This window comes from Cicer arietinum, chromosome 7, assembly GCF_000331145.2.
Source record: "Cicer arietinum cultivar CDC Frontier isolate Library 1 chromosome 7, Cicar.CDCFrontier_v2.0, whole genome shotgun sequence".
NCBI classification, from domain to species: Eukaryota; Viridiplantae; Streptophyta; class Magnoliopsida; order Fabales; family Fabaceae; genus Cicer; species Cicer arietinum.
The window spans coordinates 25,273,683-25,298,642 of NC_021166.2; the positions used below are offsets into that span (position 1 = coordinate 25,273,683).

The following is a 24,960-nucleotide window of genomic DNA, read 5'->3' on the forward strand; positions in this document are numbered from 1 at the left end:
CAAAACTCCGAAAAATCCCTACTTAATCAAGGAAATAATAACATAAATATTTCATTAAATCAAAGAGCTAAAATCAACAAAATATATCAAATAAATCCTTAAATTAACTAATGATTAAAGATAAATAAGACTAAAAACAATGAAAAATATGCATATGATGAAGAGTCATCAGCCGTCTCTCGAGCTCTCTCTCACATCACCGCTGCCTCTCACATCGTCTTCGTCTCTCGAGCTTTTTTTTTGTGTTGTCTTGTTTGTTATTTCACTGTGTCGTTCTTGCTACGCTGCGTTTCAATCGACAATTGCTCCGCCGTGTGGAATCCTATACGTCCATCCTGTTGCGTCTAAATCGCTGGTATATCTTTTCATCCTTTCTCAAACCCTTTTCTCTCTACTATCTTCAAAGAACCCTAATCCCCAAAAACCCTGAATTCAATTTCAAAAAAATCCTAAATTCATCTCTCTCATTTCACTTCGCGATTTGCAATAGCAAGTAAATTCTATTCTCTTTCCAAATCATTTTAGTTTGCGATTTCAATATTTATTTTGGTAATCTTGCTTGTTAAGTGTCATTAATTCGCGATTTGCTGAATGAGGTTGGCGGTTTGCGATTTGTTCTGTTTTTGAGCTGATATGAGTGTTAATCTAAAACTTCAATTTACACTGACTTTGGTGTGTGCCACTATGATTTTGTTAAATCACATTTTTTGTATGTTGATAATATGAAATGTAAATGATTTATTTGCATTGCCATCAGGAGAGAATTTTGCGATGATGCCTTGCACAAGTATGGATGCACCACATATTGCAGGTCTTGTTGCGCTTATTAAGCAGAAATTCTCAAATTTCAGTCCTCCAGCCATTGGTTCTGCACTTTCTACTACTGTGTTTCATAATGATAAGAGTGGTGGACTGATAATGGCTCAACGATCGTGTGCTTTTCCAGATCTAAGCCAAATCCCGGCTACTCCTTTTGTCATGGTGATATGTTTAATACTGTTAGAATTTCAAGATTGTTAGAATTTATGAAAAAATATGGTGGTATGATTAAAATGAATGTTGAGATCATTATTTTCATTAAAATTCGATGTGATCAGTTTCATGCTAATGTCATTGCCAATATTCATGCTATATTTCAAGAAGGATCAAAGAAATCAAGGAATCATCAATTCATGCTTGTTTTTAGGCGAGGCTATCCTCTCAAAGTCAAATTCATGCTATATTGTTACTTATAATTATAACTGAAAAATGTGATTTCTATTACTTATATTAGTACTACTTTACTAGATTCTAAGGGGCTCTACTTCACGCCCATTCTATTGACGCTTTGTGTGTAATTAATTTTTCTCAATTGAGCTAATCTAGTTCAACTCTTAGTTGCATTTTTTTTGTTTAATTTTGGCTTTTTGCTTCTGTATCTTGGTTTTTGATCTTTTCTCCTTGTTTTCCAGTTCATATCAATATTCATGGAAAAAATCCATAGATTTGCTTGAGAAGGTTGCTGGGCAAGGTGATCTTACTAGTTATAGAGTTCCTTGCTGCTAAGGATTATCTAACTCCATATCCAAGGGCAGTCCAAGATTCAGTCAAGGTATTAAATTTTCATCTCAGTGTTATCATAATATTGAATAAGTTATGCACAATTTCATAGCTAAACCTGTCAGTTCAGAATGTTATCATCTATTTATTTTTGGTATAGGTTACTCAGAAGTTGGGAATAAAGGCACCTATTCACGTAAGTATGAAATTAGGCGATTCAAGTAACGGGTATAATAAAATTGTTAAGGTTGCAGAACACTCTCATTTGAGCATCCTAGAAACTGAATTTTGGAAGAAAAGAAAGCAATACCATCAGCTTCTGCAAAACTCTCTTATTTTTGCTTCAGGTGTTTCTCTGAACTTTTCTTACCAGAACTTGACACAAGATGCACACACTACAAGTTTGCTAAATATTCATTTTTCTATTGTTCGAGTGTTGATTGTTAATTGGAAAAAAAAGGTGTTGACTGTTAAAATAGCTTTCTATGTTAAATTTACAGTTGGGACTGCAACGACATTTGTTGGTTTGGCATCATGTCGTGCATATGCAGCCAAGAAGAACTCTTCTGCCTAGTCATCAAACGATTTAAATTATGGTAACAGTTTTGACATAATTGTGAATTTGTGTTAAGTATTGTATACAAAACCTCATCGGGCGGCCTTAAGTTAGAGTCTTTTATGCATATTAATCACTAATTTCATTTATTCTTTGTTAGGTTAAAGCTTGTTATATGTAGTTAGTTTCCTCAATATGATTGTTGGTTTTCAGTCTGATTTTCATTGTGAACTTTTTAGGGGAAATTACATTGATTTGATGAAATTACACTTATCGGTCTTTTAATTAGAGTATGCTTGAAACGTTTCACACATACACACACACACTTTTTGATCAATTAACTATATACGAGCCAGTCTTTAGTTGAATAGTCACAAAATATATACATGTCAAATTGTCAATGTCTCAATACCACTGAACTCTTGTTTAGTTTAAAAGGATTGCCGTAAGAAATGAACCCAAAAATTGTCAATGTCTCAATGCCACTGAACTCTTATTTGATACTTACAAGGATGGTATTGTATAGTCTTCCGTAGCTCTTATCTTTTGATAAGTTTAGGACCTAGCTTATTTGGCTTATTGAATATGAACTCTAAAAATACATATTAAAACTAATCATGAAAAGATGTATATATGAATCTATAACTCTATATGTATATATGAATGTATAACTCTATATTGAATATGAACTCTATATGAATGATTTGAGAAGTAGAACAATGAGGGGAAAATAAAAGATACACTTTGAATAAAGGTAGAGAAATAATGTATGAAAGAGTTAATTTGTTTTAGTTATGATGTGGTTTAGTTTTATTTAAAATGTTTATTTTTCTATTTTGATGTTACCCACAGAAGTGCCATCGGTAAGGTTTATTCATGCCATTTTCGTGGATATTTGTTTTCTTTCAGACTTGACATTACCCACAGAACTATCATCGGTAACATTACCCGCGGAGAAGCCGTGATCAAGTTTATCCACGAAAATGTGGTAAGTATACATTATTCAAGGCTTTTCTGTTGGTAAAAAAATTCCTACGAGCCAATTATCTACGAACTCGTGTTCGTGGGTAATCCGTGAATAATTTTATGTTACCTACGAAATGTTCGTGGGTAAAGTCAAAATTTGTTGTAGGTAATGCCAACTTTTCTTGTAATGTTTCAGAGTTATCGTGTCTATGTAAGTTTCTAGATTGACTTCTCCCCTGTGACTCTGTAACTAGTGTGTCTGACTTTGAGGAAGAACCAATCAAACCATGTTCCTTTCTTAGAGCTTCTTCGTTCAACATGCTCTTTTTAACTGTTGACATTTTTAACTTTCCACTTGGAGCTGAATTGGTCAATATCACAACAAGGACTTCCCAATTATCAAGCAAGGAACTCAAGAATAACAACGTTTGCAACTCATCATCTAATTTAATTTCTGCGGTTGTCAACTAATTCACTGTATTCTGAAAAATACTCATATGCTCTGCCATTGAATCCTCATCTTTGTATTTCATATTCACCAGCTTCCGAATCAAGAATGCTTTATTTTGCACATTCTTTCGTTCATACAACCCTTTTAATTTGTCTCACATCTTGTTAGCATCTATTTCAGTTTCAACATGTGGATATACACTAAGATCCAACCACTACCTGATCAACGTCACTGCCTTTCTATTCATCTTCTTCCAGTCAGTGTCAGATTTATCTGCGAGTTTAGTAGTGTTACCCTCAATAGGATCATACAAATCTTTACTGTATAACATGTCTTCCATGAGAGTCTTCAAAAGTGTGTAATTAGAAGAGTTGAGTTTAATCATATTGGGACCTTTATTTTCCTCCTTCATTTAAATGCACAAATCAAATCAATTGAGCGCTCTGATACCACTTTATTGGGAAAAACCAGAGATAATTAGCGATAATTATCTCAATAATGCAGAATAATTTTTCCCCCACTTGTGCAGATAAATGGCCAAACAAAAAATACATTGCACAGAGCAAAAATAATTGGCAGAAAATTAAATATGAGACAAACACAATTTTTAACGTGGAAAACTTCCCTCAAATTGAGAGAATAAAAACCACTAGATCTAGTTCAGTAAAAATTTTCACTATAATAATTAATGGGTACACCAGAGTCTTCCTAATAACAATAGGTAACATCAATCAACAATAACAATCTTATAACAACCTTCCACTAAAGTGGATATACTAAAGTAACTCTCAGAGAAGATAAAACTACTCAAACTATATATTAAAGTAACAAAGTCAGTGGTAGGAATAACATACTAAATTTGTAGATCAAACGGAGCAAGTTTGCTACACACCTATTACCACCACCGAAACCAAACCCTTATTTTTCTTCTCTGGCAACCGTTCTCTTTTTTTCATTTTAATTCTTAAGATTTCTAAATCCCTTTTATTTCCTTCACATGGGCCTAGCCCAATAATACTTTTTTTTTTCTTTTTTTTTTAATAATAATAATACTAATACTAATAAAACTAGTGGATTCCACTTGGAAAGTGAGCCCACCCAACATTGGATATGTTACGAATTCAGTGCAACTTGATTTCAAGATAAAGAGGTGAAGAAGAAGAACTTGTTTCAGCCACAAAGCAAAGTCAGTCACATGGGTGTGTGTGCCGTGCTTTTAAAATTCCAAATATTTATTTCTTTGACCAAATAATTATTAATCTATATTCTAATTATTTTGGTATATATTTTGGAATTTTAGGGCACCAGAAAATATTTTATTAATTTATAATTCTTCCACTCAATAAAGAGTGACTTGTTTGTAAAAAATATTTTTCTTAAATGTCCTTTCAATTTTCAATGCACATTCTTTCAATTATACTCTTTAATTAATAGTATTTGTATCATTTACAATACATTATCTTCCACTATATGTTTATAATATTGACAATGCACTAATATTTAAAAAGAATAATTTGATAAAATTATCTTTCTTTTATTTATATATTTTTTCGTACATGTGTGAAATGATTTATTGGACTCATTATGGGATGGAGGGAGTATGAGATTAAAATTATAATTTTAAATATAATAATCTCAAAATATCGTTAGCAACTTTCACATACAACATTTCTTTTAGTTATAATTTACTAACATAGCTCCTTTTAAAAATCAGTGGGAGTATTGAAGTAAATATATACGAGGAGATATCAAATTACACCGATTTAATGTTATACTACTCAACAAAATTTTAACGAACACAAATTTTATATAATTCATTATTAGATTGAAAGTTTGTATCATATATAAATTATTTATGTAAAGTTTTGCACAAATTTTAAATTATTTAATAGATTATTGAGACTTATTATTAACGACGTTCAACAAAAATACATAAGTTAACTTTGATGTATGTCAATAATATATTAAATGATTTTAGATTTTTATAAAATTTTACATAATTGATGTATATGATATAAACTTTCAATCAAACGGTAGATTTTATGAAATTTGTGTTTGTTATAACTTTATTAATTCGTGTAACATTACATCGTATTATTTGACTTTTATATATATATATATATATATATATATATATATATATATATATATAAAGAGATCAAATTACATTGATTTAAGGTTACACAGCACAATAAAGTTTTCACATATATAAAATTTATAAAATTCACCATTTAATTAAAAGTTTGTATCATATATAAATTATTTATGTAACATTTTGTACAATTCTAAATTCATTTGATAGATTATTATAATTCATCAAAATTAACGACAAAATTAACGACGTTTAATAAAAATATATAAATTAACTTTAATGTATCTCAAAAATATATGAAGTGATTTTAAATTTTTAAATAATTTATATAAAAGATTTATATAATATAAAACTTTCAATCTAATGATAAATTTTCAAAAATATATAAAGTGATTTTAAATTTTTAAATAATTTATATAAAATATTTATATAACCTAAAACTTTCAATTCAATGATAAATTTATGATAAAAATTGTATGCGTAGAACTTTATACGAGTGTAACATAAAATACATAAATTTTGTATAAAAAAACAGTTAAAATATATATATATATTCATCAGTCAACTATGTTCTTTTATAAAAAGTCAACTATGTTTTTCTATTCGCAGTTGTTGTTTTATTTTGTTGAAATATTTCCTCAGATTATATCGACAGATGGAAAAAAAATAAAAAGATAAAAATTATGCGGCTGCATTGGTAAAACTCTATCCCTTTTCCGAAAAATAAGTATTTTTAATATGATAAGTAAGGAGAGGAAAAAAAAGAATATTTTCATATATTTTTTGGACTATTTTTATGCACTACCTATTAAAAAAAACAATATTTTGACATCAGAATAGTTTACCTGTTTTTCTAAAGTTAATTTTGTTTTTTTTAATAAATAAATAATACGAAAATGGTAATATAATAATAAAAATCATATAGCTAAAAAGGAAGTTTTTTATAAAAGAAGTATGTGAAAGGAAGATTTTAGTCAATTTTAGGATATATAAAAGGTGCAGTGTATAGACATTTTTGTCCTAGCTGGATCTTTCATCCCTTCTCCCCTACACTTCTTTAAATCTTCCCCATTCATCTTCCTTTATTTCTTCATCAATTTCCCTCTTCACCCAGATCCAAACCCAGAGACAAAAATATGGTGAGTAATTGGGTTCTTCTTTATACTCACATCTAACTCTAATTATCCTTATTCTCTTGATATATATATATATAGTCTATGGTTCATTAAAAAAATTAATTTTTACTCTTTTTTTTGAAGGAATTTGAACATCAACAGGTGACAAGGTGGAGAGGCTATGTGGACTGGAGAAACAGACCTGCCTATAGAGGCAGGCATGGTGGCATGCTTGCAGCCTCCTTTGTTTTGGGTATGTCTCAATTTTCTCTTTTTCTTGACTCATGATTTTTATTTCATAAACAAACAAAAAAATTGATTCTCATTACAGCATAATTTAATTTGTTTAATAATAAATAGATTTCTTTTATAATATTTGTATTAATTTTTAATTTATAACCAGCCCAAATTGTTTAATTTCATATCATGACGACGATACATATAGTCAAACCATAGTTTCTTTAATTAAATTTAGAATAATAATAATAATAATAATAAAATGAGCCTGTTTGTGTTTTTTGTGTAGTGGTGGAGATATTGGAGAATCTAGCATATCTAGCAAATGCAAGCAACTTGGTATTGTATCTAAGAGAATACATGCATTTTTCACCATCAAAATCTGCAAATAATGTAACAAATTTCATGGGAACTGCTTTTCTTCTTGCTCTGCTTGGTGGTTTTTTGTCAGATGCATTTTTCACTACTTATCACATCTACCTGATAAGTGCAGTTATTGAGTTACTGGTATGAACCATAAACTAACTCACACTTTTCTCTTTCTCTCTCTATGTTTGTGTCATTGGCATGTGAATGTGTCATGAGATTTTTCCTCTCTCACCACTTCTCATCAATCTGCTTTAATTTTTCTCAAACACCTTATTTTTTTCATTTATTTATTATATTTTGAGTTCTCAGGTCAGTATTGTTATATGATTGCTTAATAGGAACGGTGTCTCTATGTGCCTTTGTTTGTGTTTTTGTGATAAGTGTATGAAAGAGAAAGATTAAAAAAAAATTAAAAATTATTTTTGAAAAGAGTTTTTAGTGTGGTGACGTAATCTTGTTAGGATCTTTTTTATTTCTTTCTCTTTTATTTATCTTTTAAATAGAGAAATATGTACAGAAAAATATTCAAAAAATTTAATCAGGTAAGATTCTGTTAATAAATTATTCTTTGTGTCTAGTTCTTTCTAGGTGAAGTAGAAATGGAGAGTATTTCAACTCATCATAATTAGATGACTGTTCAAATAAATTTATATTGCACTTCCAAACATTAATTGCAAAGGAAACAACTTAAAAACATTGACCAGAAAAAGAAATAACAAAAACAATTCAAATATATGGTTAGAGATTGAACTAACTATTAAGTATGGTAAATCCATTTTTATGGAGTTTATGATAGAGACTAATTGTATCTATAATATTGCATATTAATTTGAATTATCGACTCTCATATTTATAATTGTATAAATATAATTTTCTAACTGTCTAAAATCAAATCATTTTGTTATAAATTCAAATTTTTTTTACTATCAAAAAAACATAAAATTAATTAATTAAGGACAAATTACCTTCTCGAGATATAACTTTTACTTTTTAAATAAAATAACACTGTATTTGTTATTAAGGAAAGTTACACTTATCTCCTCCGAGGTTATTTAAAGGACATGAAAATCATAGAAACATTTTTTTACAAAAAAAGAAATAATAATAATAATAATAGTAATAATAATAATAATAATAATAATAATAATAATAATAATAATAAAATGATATAATATTTTTGTTTTTGGAAATAATATATACTGTTATTTAGTTATATCAAAAAAAATATATACTATAATTTAATATTGCAGGATTTTCAAAGATAAAGGTGTCTTTCAAACCCAGTGTCTTGTAAAAAAAAAAACATAATGTCTTAACTAGAATCTGAGTCAAATTCAAGTTGCAAAAGTGGGGTTGCATCAAATGGTGCAACCAATATAAATCCCTCAATAATAAATGAAAAGATGTGAATGATATTTTCTTTTTAGAAAAGAAATAAAACTGTCTTATCTATCCCTTTGTGAATCTTTTTCTTTTTGCTGCATTAGTATTCCCACTTGTATTTCCAAAACCTCAAGAATTGCATGATCGAACGCCCACCCACTAATAAGATACCGGTCTAAGTCAAGAATCCAAGTATTATTAATTGTTCAAATTATTTTTCATAATTTGAAACTTTGAATTCATAAAATACAACAACTTTAGACAAATACCAAATATTTCATAATTTTTTACTATTTTCGTTCCAAAGTTTGAACAATATTTTCAGGGTATATTTTTCACCGTACATTTTTTTAAATATCACACGTATTTTAAAATTAATTTGGCTTAAATGCTTGGTCTCTTATTTTGCCATAAATAAATGTGTAGATTTTCTCATTTTGAAAACTGTTTTTGTTGTCTCTATTAATTAATTCTTGGAATTTGTTTGTTTCCAGCATTTTTTATGATGTAAAACTCTCTTTAAGGATATGATATTTAGCATATTTGTGAGTTGAATAAAATATTTTTTAAATTATTGTTTTGTAATTAATTTTATTATTTATTTTATTTATATATTAAAATATTAACAATAAAATAAATAAAATTTAAATATCTATGTATTTAAATATTTTAAAATTTTAAATTATAGTTGGATAAAAGTAAATTTTGAATATTTTAAATTTTAATATTAATTAAAAACAAAAAAATATTTTTAATAATTTAATGTATTAAAATTTTAAATTATTAAAAATGTTAAATAAATTAATAAATTTAAAAAATTTATTTAAATATGTTAAAACTTTAAATGTTAGTTTTAAATATTTTAATATATAAATAAAATTAATTACAATCATAAAGACATAGAAAATATTTTATTTAATTCATAAATATCATATAAATGTTATGAAATTAATCAAAAATTACATTATTTAAAATAAAAAATAAAACTAAAAAAATCTTAGGAATTAATTAATATGAAAATCAAAACTTAAATTGTAAAAATAAAAAGATTAAAATTTTATTTTAAACAAAATAAAGAAACATTTAAACTGATTCATTTTTATGAATATGTACATCTCAATTATAGAGGAGGTAGGGGAAATTTACAAAGAATGCAAAAGTGAAAGGGGAAAAATATAAAAGAAGACGAAAAGCATATAGGTAGCTTTATTTGTGTCTGCTCTCACACACTTAGATAATGTTAACTTTGAACTCCCAAAATAACAAAGACAAACAGAAGTGGCATGAGATGTGGCTATACAAAGTGTATATGAGACAAAATAACAATAATTTAGGTGGGGTTTTTCTTTTTTCTTCCATAGTAAATATATCAATAGTATTAATATATTTATTGTTGGTGTGCCGTAAGGGAAAAAGAAAGAAGGTAAGACTTTAGGGAAATTAATTTAAAATACTATGGAAGAGGACCCACATTAATTGATTAATTATATCATGCACACGTATTTAGTTTCCTCGAGAATGGCTAGGAACCTATGTTTCTGTGCCATTGCCAAGGTGGACTAGAAACTTCTTCTCCAATTCCAAGTTTGAACTTTGAAAGGAACATTTGTACATTGTCGTTAACACGTTGTTTCGGCTTTCAAAAATCTTTGTCCTTGAAACATGGAGTGGGCTATGCTTAATATGGTCCAAATTTGCTCTTCCTTAAATATAGTCTGTTACTTAGTATTTAGACTTCTTAATTCTTATCCTTGGACCAATATATCCTGTCATATGGTCCAATTTGTTAAAAAGAAATTAATGAGAAGGTGTAGTTATTACCAAAATACAACTGCAAGATCGAACTTGATCGTTTAACATTGAACTAATACTTAAATAAAAATTTGTTTAAATTTTTAATATCAATTTATACTAACAAAAATTGGCATTGTTTTAAGCGTGGCCCAACACAACGGCAAAGCAAGTAAACTAATTTTATATATACACACATGGGTGGGGTTCCTTCACATGAGTTACTCTGTTTAAATATATGTTATGTTTAACATAACTAGTGATAAATTAATTAATAGTGGATGAGTTTATAGAGGATAGCAAATAATTTAACTGATTTAATTTAATTATGAAGTGTTTGATAAAATTAACAATTGAAAAATATGAAATAATATAAAAAATATATTTTTAATTAATATTTAAACTTTTTTAATTAAAACAATGAGAGAAATAAAAAAAATATATATAATATAAAATAACATAAAATATATTTTTAATTAAAACAATGAGAGAAATAAAAGAGAAAATAAAATTATATAGTCTCCAACGCTACTTGAAGTAGTTTAGCAACAAAACATTATAAACATGAGAAAAAAATGCTATATAAGTTCATAAAAACAAAAAAGTTATCAAACAGATCTATTAACTTAAATGCTATAAAATTTCTACTATATAATTTGTTTTTTTTTTGCTTGCCAATCTAATCCATAACTTAATGTCATTGTAAATTATAAAAATATCCTTACATTAATTTTTTAATATCATGAGAAAATTATCATTATAATTAATTGAAGTGAATCATTATCCTCTTTAATTTTTGATTCTATGCAAAATATATGATGTAATTCTTTGCCTAAAAGTATTAAATTAATTATTTAACTTTTTATCACCTATATGATTTCTAGTTGATTTCCATTGTTATAAAAAAAATAGAAGGTTAGTAAAAATATTTATGTTTTTATGTAAAATAAAAAAAATTAAATGTATCAAACTAGAGTAGTGCTAGACATTACGTAAACGTTAATCACAAACTTTGACGACAGGGTTACATAACTGACAATACATATGCAAATTGGTCAAATGAAAATTGAGTGAGGAATAAAAGGATAACAACCAACTAAAAAGTATATGTTCGTTATTTTATGTATTGTTTTCGCACCATTCAGCATTTTCGATTAAACTATCATCCTTAATTGTTGCGAAAGTAATTAATTTTATTTATAATTGAAATTACAGGGTGTAAGACAATAACTCCATAAAAAAAAAAGTAAGACAATAACATGATGAAATTAAAGTAGTTAAAAATTGTTTAGTATCAAAATTATTATGTCTTTTAAATCATTATTATTTTTATGAAAAAAATTGGTGGTTGAAAAACTTTAGATATTATTTAAAAGATAGACTAAATAGCATATGTGGTCTCTTAACTTAACTTCAGTTAACGTTTTAGTTTTTTTTTTTTATTTCATCATTTATTTTAATTTTAAGTGATAATTTGATCTTTTATGTTTTAAAATGTCAACAATGTCATCTTTTTTTTGACAAAAATTGAAAAAAATCATCAATATTTTCAAACAAAATCCATAAAATTAATTATCATCTTCAATATAATGCAAAGTTTATCAAATTCATAACTTAAATCTTTAAATAAACTCACATTTCCATTCTTTATTTGATGAATTTGATATTGTTGGAGATGAAAAATATGAGTTTATTTGAATATTTGAGTTATAAATTTGATAAAATTTGCATTATAGTGAAGATAATTATTAATTTTATGAGTTTTGTTTGAAAATTTTGATGAATTTTTTTAATTTTTATATATATAAAAAAAAGAATAACATTATTGACATTTTAAAACATAAAAAATCAAATTATCACTTAAAATTAGAACAAATGACCAAATCAAAAAAATAAATAAATAAATAAATAACCAAAACATTAATTAAAGTAGCAAACCGCGGTTATTATTTAGCCTAAAAGATAATATAATATTCTAAAAGTACAACTAATTAAGATCAACCTCTCAAAAATAGTTTAAAGATTAATGCTGATTTTTTTAAAAAACAAAAATATAATATTTTATTAAAAATATAAAATCTACCTTTAGACAAAAACCATATTAGCCATCTCTATTCTAAGTATTATGATGTGACTAAAGTTGTTGTTGAGTATTTGTAGAAGCTATGAGCTACAATCACTCACATAGAGTGGGGTATTCCTATGCCAAATGATCCAAACTCGCTCTCCTTGGATCTATATACCTGGTTAAAAACCAAATGACACCTTAGTCCATATATTCTCATCAAATATTGAGTTGTATTTCATACTTCATTCATTATTGAGTTGTATTTCATACTTCATTCATTATTATTCTAATTTTTTTCTCACCAACTATAGTTACTGGTTCATTGAGTCGATAGTTGGACATTTAAAAAAATTCACGATTTTTTATTACTACATAACAAAATATAAATAAAAAAATATTTATATGGTAATCAAATTTAATTCAAATGCATATATTTTTTATTATATTTTATTACTGATTCTTTATTTCCAAGAGTGTCATCTACTAACTTTGTTTTGAGGAGAATCGTTCTTCTAATTATGATTACACTAATTAAGTTAAGTTCAAAAGGTTAACACACAATCAACATATTTGGAATCATAGAAGCCAAAATAAACACCCCTTCGAGTTTTTTCCGGATAAAACAACCTAGACGTGTGGAGGTTACAAATAAAGATTCATTTATTTGTTACAAAGTTAAAAAATTAATTCTAAGAAATAAAATATTCTAAGGAGCAAAATAACTTTTCACTTATTTATGGATTTGTTATGAAGAAAATGAGCGGGAAATAAAAAAATTTGTGGGAATAAATTTTTCGTAATTACTCATATTCTCATTCTTACAAATAACTCCTATACAATTCAAGATTCTAAAATTTAATAATGGATAGTGGTGTCTAGTAGGCTGCAACCATTGTTTCATACCGATAAACTTGTTATATTTGATTATTTATTTCAAGCATAAAATAAAAATATAAAATTATAAAGTGTTTATTAGTATATTATAAAAGAAAAAAATGAGACTCTCCCTAATTCAATGTCTTATACTAATGTTTTGGTTGCATTGTTCGACGGTCCTGTCTACAAATATGATTAATATTAATCAAACACAATTTTTATAAAATATCCATGAATAAAATTCTCATTTTTATTTTTCAAAAAATTATTAATGAGATTAGAATTTCTCACTGTGAAACAAGCCCTCCTAGTTTTAAGTTTCTCAAAAGAAGTTTCATGAATTCAAAGACATGAATGTCACCATCTACAAAGACAAAGTTAATAAAGACTCATCACTTTAAAATTGAGTGTCGTTATATAAATAAATTTCTACGTGTTAAATTTTTTATAATTAAGATGTTAAATTTTATGTTTAATTTGTGATTAACATGCGTTTCTCAAATTTTACTTAAAATCTCAAATATTAAAGACAGTATTTTGATAACTCCGTAAATACAATTTATATAGTATTTATAAAAATATTTAATATATTGATATATTGACTCGAATTTGATATACAATTTTTTTATATTTAATATATATGAGTTTCATCATTAAATTCAAAAATAAATAAAATAAAATAAAATAAAGCGTTTTGACAATGACTTGAAAAGTTCTATTCTTAAAAATATGTATCTTACTAGTAGTTGATAGTAGAATACAAGAATCAATAAGTCATTTTTAGTGCTATACCTTTATCTAGAGATGTGGACATTTCTTTATTTATTTGATCGCATTTTACGAATAGTACTACATACTCCGTACCTTTATTATGATGATGTGATATTTCACTGGTTGGCGAAACAAACAGAAACTCAGGGGTGGGAATAGGCCAGGCCGTCCGTCAGGGGCCTATGGCCTGGCCTACTTATGGCCTGGCCTGGCCTGGCCTGTTTAATAAAAAGGTCAGGCTCAGGCTGTTTTTAAAGCCTATTTAATTAAATAGGTCAGGCTCAGGCTTATAAAAAAGCCTATTAGGCCTAATAGGCCGGCCTATATATATATTATTTACTTCATTCTCCCCCTTTTTTTTTCTTTCTAATTTCCATTGCCCTATTGCACATCAGGTATGTAAGCAACATATTATTCATAAAAAACAATATTATTTATTTGTTACCTTTATATTTTATAAAAATCAATATTAGTTATTTGTTATCTTCCATATATATTAGCAGTATATAAAACTTGAAAACCCTAATTGTTTATTATTAGTATTGAATATGAGTTTGTTTGAGAGGATTTGTTTAGAGGTAATAATTTGAGTTTGTTTGAGAGTATTTGTTTGACAGATAATAATATGTGCGTTTCAATGAAAATTTTATCTTTTAAACCAAAATTCATTTTTTAGGGTTTAAAGGGTGTTTGTTTCTGATTTTTTTTTAAATATTTTAATGCGAATAAGGCTTTTAAATAGGCTTACAGACCAGGCCATGATAGGTCGTAGGCCAGGCTCAGGCCGAAAAAAAAGCCTATGATAGGCCGTAGGCCAGGCTTAGGCCTAAAAAATTCATCGTAGGCCAGGCTCAGGCCTTTCAAAGCCTGGTCTGGCCTGGCCTATTCCCACCCCTAAGAAACTATAAGGATCAATTTTGTTACCAAAACAATAATTAATGTCGCATGAGAATCTTGGTCAATGATTTAAATTGCAATCACATTAATGCTTGTTGTCGCATTCCATTTGTTTATATGGTAGAGAACTATTTACAAACACAATGTGGTGGCAGAGAAGAAAAAAAGTAGGGCCTCTTATTTATTATTTGAGTTTATTTATTAATATAAATGTCTGTGAGATTTTAGAAAAGTTTATAAAATAATGTATGATATATCTTATAATTAGTCTAATTTATTTTCATAAATTATTTAAAATATTTAGTGAAAACGGTTTAAATATATTTTGTCATTTTATTATATAAATATATAATTTATTTCTAATTATTTATATAATAAATATTTATACTATAAAAATTTATTTAACTAAAATATTTGAAATAGTGTTTTGAAATCCAAATTATAAATATACATTTTTTAAAATTTTAATTTTAGCGATGTATTAAATATTTGTTAAAGTTGTATATTATCTCAAAATTTTGAATATTACGTGCCAATTATAAATTGAGTATCTTTTTTATAAGTTATATATATAATTAGTTATCATATATTGTTAGAAAAATTTGACATTATCAACAGATCATAAAAATTTATATATATATATATATATATATATATAACTTTAAAAATAATCATAGTTTTCATTAAATTGTATTTTAAATTTTAATGATAGTGTATATAAATTAAATTTTATATATAAAAAATAAATAAAAAACCAATTAAATTTGACAGAGTAAAAAACTTTGAAACATGTATAACATGACTTATGACTATAGAGATTAATTTGGAACTTGTGTAGGGACTTATTGTGCTCACTATACAAGCTAGTGTACCTTCACTAAAACCACCATCATGTGACCCAACAATTACATGTCCAGAAATTAATGGTGCAAAAGCAGCAATGTTGTATGCCGGACTCTATCTAGTGGCGCTCGGAGTTGGAGGAATTAAAGGATCGTTGGCGCCACACGGCGCCGAGCAATTCGATGAAGACGATGTAAATGGAAGGAAGCATAGATCAACTTTCTTCAACTACTTCATCTTTTGCTTGTCATGTGGTGGTCTTATTGCTGTTACTTTTGTTGTTTGGATTGAAGATAATATTGGATGGAAATGGGGTTTTGGAATCTCTACTATTTGCATATTTTTGTCTATCCCTGTCTTCTTAGCTGGTTCTCCTAAATATAGGAACAAGATCCCTACTGGGAGTCCACTTACAACCATTTTTAAGGTAACCACTTCATGTTTATTTTATTTGTTATATTAGTTTGTTTTAAATTATTTATTATTTTTTGAATGAGCAGGTTCTGATTGCTGCTTCAATGAACAACTGCATCTACAAAAACTCTAGCAGTGCTGTTGTGAATATGACATCAAGCCCATCAAATCCAAACTTGACTAGAACACAACAAGAGGAAGAACAAACATCCAAAGAAATCAAACAATCTATTGCCCCAACAAACACACTAAAATTCCTAAACAGTGCAATTGAAAATGAAACAATAAAATGCTCTGTTGCGGAAGTAGAAGATGTGAAAGTAGTATTAAAAATACTACCAATATTTGGTTGCACAATTGTCCTAAATTGTTGTCTAGCTCAACTATCAACATTCTCAATTGAACAAGCTGCAACAATGAACACAAAAGTTGGTTCCTTACAAGTGCCACCAGCCTCATTACCAATTTTCCCAGTACTATTTATCATGACCCTAGCACCAATTTATGACCATATAATAATCCCATATGCCAGAAAAGTAACAAAATCAGAAATGGGAATCACTCATCTCCAAAGAATTGGAATTGGATTAGTACTCTCTATATTTGCTATGGCAATTGCAGCTGTAGTTGAAGTGAAAAGAAAAAGAGTAGCAACAAATTCAGGTGAGAAATATATAGTTGGTAACAACTGCAAATAAAAATTAAGTTTGATTGTACTTTTATCTTTATATTTTATCACATTCACAAAAATTGTTTCACTATTTTAAAATTAATTTTTTTTTATCTTTTAATTATCATATTTGTTGCAACATTGGTCCTAACCTATAATTTTTAACTAAAAAATTATGATTTTTAGCCTCAATAGTGGTGATTTTTCCCAGTCAAAATCTATGTTGGGATCAAAACTGAAACAAATGTAATAATTGAGAGAAAAAAAATTAATTTTAAAATCAAAGATTATTTTCTTGAATGTGATAAAATAGAGAGACAAAAAAATGTAATTGAACCTAAAAACTACGTGGGTGCAAAAATAAAATTTATACATCCTTTAATTATTTTAAAAATAAACATCATTTAATTCTTGCTTATTTTCTATATTTTTCAGGTCTACTTGATGATGCAACAAAACCATTACCTATCACATTTTTTTGGATTGCTTTTCAGTTCCTGTTTCTTGGATCAGCTGATCTTTTCACTATGGCAGGGTTATTGGAATTTTTCTTTACAGAAGCACCAATTAAAATGAGATCTTGGGCCACATCACTTACTTGGGCTTCTTTGGCTTTAGGTTATTACCTAAGTTCAGTGATTATATCAATAGTTAATAGTGTCACTGGTAAATCATCCCATAAACCTTGGTTATCTGGTTCAAACCTTAATCACTATCATTTGGAGAGGTTTTATTGGCTTATGTGTGTACTTAGTGGGTTGAATTTCCTCCATTACTTGGTTTGGGCTATTAGGTACAAGTATAGAGGAACAGGAAACTACAAGTGATGAGTGTAGATTAGAATGGTTAAAAAAATGAAAATTTTCAAATGTTACTTCATTTTTAAGTACTTTAAGTTTACAAATTAAGCTTTTGTTCAAAATTTTGTCATCTTCTATAGTTGTAATTGTTCATACTTCTCTTTTTAGGATGTAATTATTCATATTTGCACTTGCTTTTCAGCACTTATATAATTAAATTTATATTTTATAAAACTTATGTATAGTGAAGGACAAAGAAATCTAAAACATAAGTCTCTCATGAAATATAAGTTTTATAATAATTTATTTGTCCCTCATGAAGCATAAGTTTAGATTTCTTTGTCCCTTAATGGGCCTTGCTTTACAGCTTTGAACTAGATTTTTCTTCACCCACATGACAGAAATCGGGTCGCAACAACCCATTTTGACCCGGTTCGATCTCTCTATTTAAGCAACGAAACGCAACAATATTTATACGATTTTGATGGTGGTGCAATAATAAGAGAAACCCCTATGATATTTTTAATAATCATCAACGTAATCGTGAAAAATTTCAAATCGAAAAGAATATAGGCTTCTTCACGGATCTAAAAATGAAATTTAGATCTTGATTATTTCTCAAAAGAAATGGAGAAACCATTATTATAGTTTTTGTGTGTATTAAGTTAATAAATATTTAACTTATATTATAAGTTCTAAAAATATAAATATGTGCAAATATACACATAATTAATGAAATAAATAAAGATGATGAGAAATGGAGAAAATCCTAATCTGTAAAAATGCAAACAGAAGACCACGTCATTAACTATCTTTATACTAGATAGACTTCAATTATACATCTATTTTAAGTAAAAACTAAAATATTTATGTCAGGGTATTACTTTACATAATATAATTTTTAAACTAATAGAAAGTTATCCAAGGTAACAAATAACTATTAGAAGTGAAGTGCAAATTAAAAGTGTTGAGATTTTAGGGTGTACATATAAGTCCCTTAATTGAGAAAATATTTTTAAACCTTAATTTATAAAATTGTTATTGTTTTGTGGGTGTAAACAAGGACTCATGGTCATTTTTTTTCTATGAGTTGAGACTACGAGTTGAGACTTATTTAATTTTCTTTTTTTTATAAAACTTTATTATATTTAAATGCTTTTAAAAATAAAAAATTCTAAAAAGAAATTGATATTTTTCTAATTAAAGAAATAAATTCTTTGAAAACTATCGATAAAAAAACCAGTTTACAAAACCTGCTTCACAAATTTTTATATATATATATATATATTTTTTTTTTTTTGAAACTTCTTTTAGTGGAGTCTTTTGACCCTTCCATTATGCGATATGTTAGATGTGACCAATAAATAAGAAATTTACAAAATTAACATCTATAAATATAAATATAATTTTTTATGTTAACTTATGATAAGATATATATTCCATTTAATCCATGCTATATCACCCCTTAACAATTTTTCACTTAATGTAATGTTTACTTAGCTAGCTACTTACAATAAGGTTATCCACGTATGACAATGTATTTTTATGCTAACATTTTATCATTAATTTTATTTTTATATGTATATATTTGTGTATACCTCAAATTCTATAATTATATTAGATTAAATGTATTAAAACATATATATATATATATATATATATATTATATAAATAAATTATAAATTTTAATCACAATTATATACAAAAATTTAGTAAAATATACATACACATTAGTGGAATAAAAATATAGATAAATAGAAATATAGTGGCCGTCTACATGCTAATATATAAAATCAATATCAAGTTTTAGTATTTTTTCTTTATATTTTATCATCATTTAAATTAATTTATTTACTATTCTATTCTCATTTATTCAATAATTTTTTAAATACTTATAAAATTTATTATTCTACTATTTTTGATGAAAAATGAAAAGAAAAAGATATAGACAAAATTTAATATGGATCATGGTCCACCCTAAATCATACTTGAAAAATTAATAAAACTTCAGATTTTGCATCAAATTTTCCAATGAGATCTTTGTTGTTTAAAATGTAATAGTAACACCCAAAGATGTGAAAGTAAGAGATGTTTGGTTTTCTATTTTTCTAGATTTCATATGGGGTTTTGTTAATGATCTTTTTGATAGATACACGATTTGGAATATAGCAAGATGTGTTTATGGCTTCAGCCCAAAAATATCTTTCAACATTTGATTCTTCTAAAATAGTTCTTGCCATTTCTTGTAGTGTTCTATTTTTTTCGTTCAACAACTTCATTTTGTTGTGGAATTCTTGCACATGAGAGATTATGAGAAATGTCAAGTTCATCAAAAAAAAAATTTAATGAAGCATTTATGAATTCTCCTCAATGATCACTTCTTACAGAAATAATACTTGATTCTTTTTCATTTTGAACCTTTTTACAAAATGTTTTGAATGCTTCAAAAGCATCATCTTTTTGTTTCAAAAATAGTACCCATGTAAATCTTGAAAAATCATCAACAATAACAAAACCATATTTCATTCCTCCTATACTTGTTGTTTTGACTGACCCAAATAAATCAATGTGAAGTAGTTCAAGAGTTCTATTTGTTGTTACAAAATCTTTTGAGTGGATGCTACTTTTGACTTGTTTTCCTTTTGCACAAGCTTCGCATATTTTATCTTTTTCAAAGTTGAGTTTTGGTAATCCTCTAACAAGGTCTAGTTTAGAGATCTTTGAAATGGTTTTCATACTTATATGTCCAACCCTTTTATGCCAAATCTATTTATCTTTATTGATTGATATGAAACATGATTCATCAGGTAGTTCTTCAAGATATAAAACATATAAATTTTTCTTTCGATTTCCAGAAAAAAGAATTTCTTCAGTTTTTGTTTTTCTGATTTCACATACCTTTGGTTTAAAAATGACTTCACATCCATTGTCACATAGCTGACTTATACTTAACAGATTGTGTTTTAAACCTTCCACATATTGAACATCATTTATTTGAGCAGAGTTTGTCTTAAAATACTACCAATATTTGGTTGCACAATTGTCCTAAATTGTTGTCTAGCTCAACTATCAACATTCTCAATTGAACAAGCTGCAACAATGAACACAAAAGTTGGTTCCTTACAAGTGCCACCAGCCTCATTACCAATTTTCCCAGTACTATTTATCATGACCCTAGCACCAATTTATGACCATATAATAATCCCATATGCCAGAAAAGTAACAAAATCAGAAATGGGAATCACTCATCTCCAAAGAATTGGAATTGGATTAGTACTCTCTATATTTGCTATGGCAATTGCAGCTGTAGTTGAAGTGAAAAGAAAAAGAGTAGCAACAAATTCAGGTGAGAAATATATAGTTGGTAACAACTGCAAATAAAAATTAAGTTTGATTGTACTTTTATCTTTATATTTTATCACATTCACAAAAATTGTTTCACTATTTTAAAATTAATTTTTTTTTATCTTTTAATTATCATATTTGTTGCAACATTGGTCCTAACCTATAATTTTTAACTAAAAAATTATGATTTTTAGCCTCAATAGTGGTGATTTTTCCCAGTCAAAATCTATGTTGGGATCAAAACTGAAACAAATGTAATAATTGAGAGAAAAAAAATTAATTTTAAAATCAAAGATTATTTTCTTGAATGTGATAAAATAGAGAGACAAAAAAATGTAATTGAACCTAAAAACTACGTGGGTGCAAAAATAAAATTTATACATCCTTTAATTATTTTAAAAATAAACATCATTTAATTCTTGCTTATTTTCTATATTTTTCAGGTCTACTTGATGATGCAACAAAACCATTACCTATCACATTTTTTTGGATTGCTTTTCAGTTCCTGTTTCTTGGATCAGCTGATCTTTTCACTATGGCAGGGTTATTGGAATTTTTCTTTACAGAAGCACCAATTAAAATGAGATCTTGGGCCACATACCTTACTTGGGCTTCTTTGGCTTTAGGTTATTACCTAAGTTCAGTGATTATATCAATAGTTAATAGTGTCACTGGTAAATCATCCCATAAACCTTGGTTATCTGGTTCAAACCTTAATCACTATCATTTGGAGAGGTTTTATTGGCTTATGTGTGTACTTAGTGGGTTGAATTTCCTCCATTACTTGGTTTGGGCTATTAGGTACAAGTATAGAGGAACAGGAAACTACAAGTGATGAGTGTAGATTAGAATGGTTAAAAAAATGAAAATTTTCAAATGTTACTTCATTTTTAAGTACTTTAAGTTTACAAATTAAGCTTTTGTTCAAAATTTTGTCATCTTCTATAGTTGTAATTGTTCATACTTCTCTTTTTAGGATGTAATTATTCATATTTGCACTTGCTTTTCAGCACTTATATAATTAAATTTATATTTTATAAAACTTATGTATAGTGAAGGACAAAGAAATCTAAAACATAAGTCTCTCATGAAATATAAGTTTTATAATAATTTATTTGTCCCTCATGAAGCATAAGTTTAGATTTCTTTGTCCCTTAATGGGCCTTGCTTTACAGCTTTGAACTAGATTTTTCTTCACCCACATGACAGAAATCGGGTCGCAACAACCCATTTTGACCCGGTTCGATCTCTCTATTTAAGCAACGAAACGCAACAATATTTATACGATTTTGATGGTGGTGCAATAATAAGAGAAACCCCTATGATATTTTTAATAATCATCAACGTAATCGTGAAAAATTTCAAATCGAAAAGAATATAGGCTTCTTCACGGATCTAAAAATGAAATTTAGATCTTGATTATTTCTCAAAAGAAATGGAGAAACCATTATTATAGTTTTTGTGTGTATTAAGTTAATAAATATTTAACTTATATTATAAGTTCTAAAAATATAAATATGTGCAAATATACACATAATTAATGAAATAAATAAAGATGATGAGAAATGGAGAAAATCCTAATCTGTAAAAATGCAAACAGAAGACCACGTCATTAACTATCTTTATACTAGATAGACTTCAATTATACATCTATTTTAAGTAAAAACTAAAATATTTATGTCAGGGTATTACTTTACATAATATAATTTTTAAACTAATAGAAAGTTATCCAAGGTAACAAATAACTATTAGAAGTGAAGTGCAAATTAAAAGTGTTGAGATTTTAGGGTGTACATATAAGTCCCTTAATTGAGAAAATATTTTTAAACCTTAATTTATAAAATTGTTATTGTTTTGTGGGTGTAAACAAGGACTCATGGTCATTTTTTTTCTATGAGTTGAGACTACGAGTTGAGACTTATTTAATTTTCTTTTTTTTATAAAACTTTATTATATTTAAATGCTTTTAAAAATAAAAAATTCTAAAAAGAAATTGATATTTTTCTAATTAAAGAAATAAATTCTTTGAAAACTATCGATAAAAAAACCAGTTTACAAAACCTGCTTCACAAATTTTTATATATATATATATATATTTTTTTTTTTTTGAAACTTCTTTTAGTGGAGTCTTTTGACCCTTCCATTATGCGATATGTTAGATGTGACCAATAAATAAGAAATTTACAAAATTAACATCTATAAATATAAATATAATTTTTTATGTTAACTTATGATAAGATATATATTCCATTTAATCCATGCTATATCACCCCTTAACAATTTTTCACTTAATGTAATGTTTACTTAGCTAGCTACTTACAATAAGGTTATCCACGTATGACAATGTATTTTTATGCTAACATTTTATCATTAATTTTATTTTTATATGTATATATTTGTGTATACCTCAAATTCTATAATTATATTAGATTAAATGTATTAAAACATATATATATATATATATATATATATTATATAAATAAATTATAAATTTTAATCACAATTATATACAAAAATTTAGTAAAATATACATACACATTAGTGGAATAAAAATATAGATAAATAGAAATATAGTGGCCGTCTACATGCTAATATATAAAATCAATATCAAGTTTTAGTATTTTTTCTTTATATTTTATCATCATTTAAATTAATTTATTTTCTATTCTATTCTCATTTATTCAATAATTTTTTAAATACTTATAAAATTTATTATTCTACTATTTTTGATGAAAAATGAAAAGAAAAAGATATAGACAAAATTTAATATGGATCATGGTCCACCCTAAATCATACTTGAAAAATTAATAAAACTTCAGATTTTGCATCAAATTTTCCAATGAGATCTTTGTTGTTTAAAATGTAATAGTAACACCCAAAGATGTGAAAGTAAGAGATGTTTGGTTTTCTATTTTTCTAGATTTCATATGGGGTTTTGTTAATGATCTTTTTGATAGATACACGATTTGGAATATAGCAAGATGTGTTTATGGCTTCAGCCCAAAAATATCTTTCAACATTTGATTCTTCTAAAATAGTTCTTGCCATTTCTTGTAGTGTTCTATTTTTTTCGTTCAACAACTTCATTTTGTTGTGGAATTCTTGCACATGAGAGATTATGAGAAATGTCAAGTTCATCAAAAAAAAAATTTAATGAAGCATTTATGAATTCTCCTCAATGATCACTTCTTACAGAAATAATACTTGATTCTTTTTCATTTTGAACCTTTTTACAAAATGTTTTGAATGCTTCAAAAGCATCATCTTTTTGTTTCAAAAATAGTACCCATGTAAATCTTGAAAAATCATCAACAATAACAAAACCATATTTCATTCCTCCTATACTTGTTGTTTTGACTGACCCAAATAAATCAATGTGAAGTAGTTCAAGAGTTCTATTTGTTGTTACAAAATCTTTTGAGTGGATGCTACTTTTGACTTGTTTTCCTTTTGCACAAGCTTCGCATATTTTATCTTTTTCAAAGTTGAGTTTTGGTAATCCTCTAACAAGGTCTAGTTTAGAGATCTTTGAAATGGTTTTCATACTTATATGTCCAACCCTTTTATGCCAAATCTATTTATCTTTATTGATTGATATGAAACATGATTCATCAGGTAGTTCTTCAAGATATAAAACATATAAATTTTTCTTTCGATTTCCAGAAAAAAGAATTTCTTCAGTTTTTGTTTTTCTGATTTCACATACCTTTGGTTTAAAAATGACTTCACATCCATTGTCACATAGCTGACTTATACTTAACAGATTGTGTTTTAAAC

General features: G+C 26.7%; 2 protein-coding genes across 2 annotated transcripts; both read left to right on the forward strand.

The window, feature by feature from the left end:
• The first annotated feature begins 6,586 nt into the window (after window positions 1-6,586).
• Window positions 6,587-18,028, forward strand: LOC101512683 (protein NRT1/ PTR FAMILY 4.6-like). The gene is made up of 6 exons (XM_004509886.4): window positions 6,587-6,743; window positions 6,864-6,972; window positions 7,246-7,463; window positions 15,950-16,381; window positions 16,455-17,031; window positions 17,474-18,028. The coding sequence occupies exons 1-6, from the start codon at window positions 6,741-6,743 to the stop codon at window positions 17,863-17,865; spliced, it is 1,731 nt and encodes a 576-aa protein (XP_004509943.1). The 5' UTR covers window positions 6,587-6,740; the 3' UTR covers window positions 17,866-18,028.
• Window positions 18,029-20,856: 2,828 nt separating this feature from the next.
• On the forward strand, window positions 20,857-22,181 carry LOC140921080 (protein NRT1/ PTR FAMILY 4.6-like). Its single transcript, XM_073370909.1, has 2 exons — window positions 20,857-21,184; window positions 21,627-22,181. Exons 1-2 carry the CDS (start codon window positions 20,938-20,940, stop codon window positions 22,016-22,018), a joined length of 639 nt encoding a protein of 212 aa, XP_073227010.1. The 5' UTR covers window positions 20,857-20,937; the 3' UTR covers window positions 22,019-22,181.
• Window positions 22,182-24,960: the final 2,779 nt, after the last annotated feature.

Bases quoted from the DNA above. Each gene is read 5' to 3' on its own strand.
- LOC101512683 (XM_004509886.4), top strand. The intron at 6,973-7,245 runs GTATGTCTCAAT...TTTTTTGTGTAG, and splicing joins TGCAGCCTCCTTTGTTTTGG to TGGTGGAGATATTGGAGAAT. The intron at 7,464-15,949 runs GTATGAACCATA...GAACTTGTGTAG, and splicing joins GTGCAGTTATTGAGTTACTG to GGACTTATTGTGCTCACTAT.
- LOC140921080 (XM_073370909.1), top strand. From the start codon at position 20,938: ATGAACACAAAAGTTGGTTCCTTACAAGTGCCACCAGCCTCATTACCA. The intron at 21,185-21,626 runs GTGAGAAATATA...TATATTTTTCAG, and splicing joins AAGAGTAGCAACAAATTCAG to GTCTACTTGATGATGCAACA.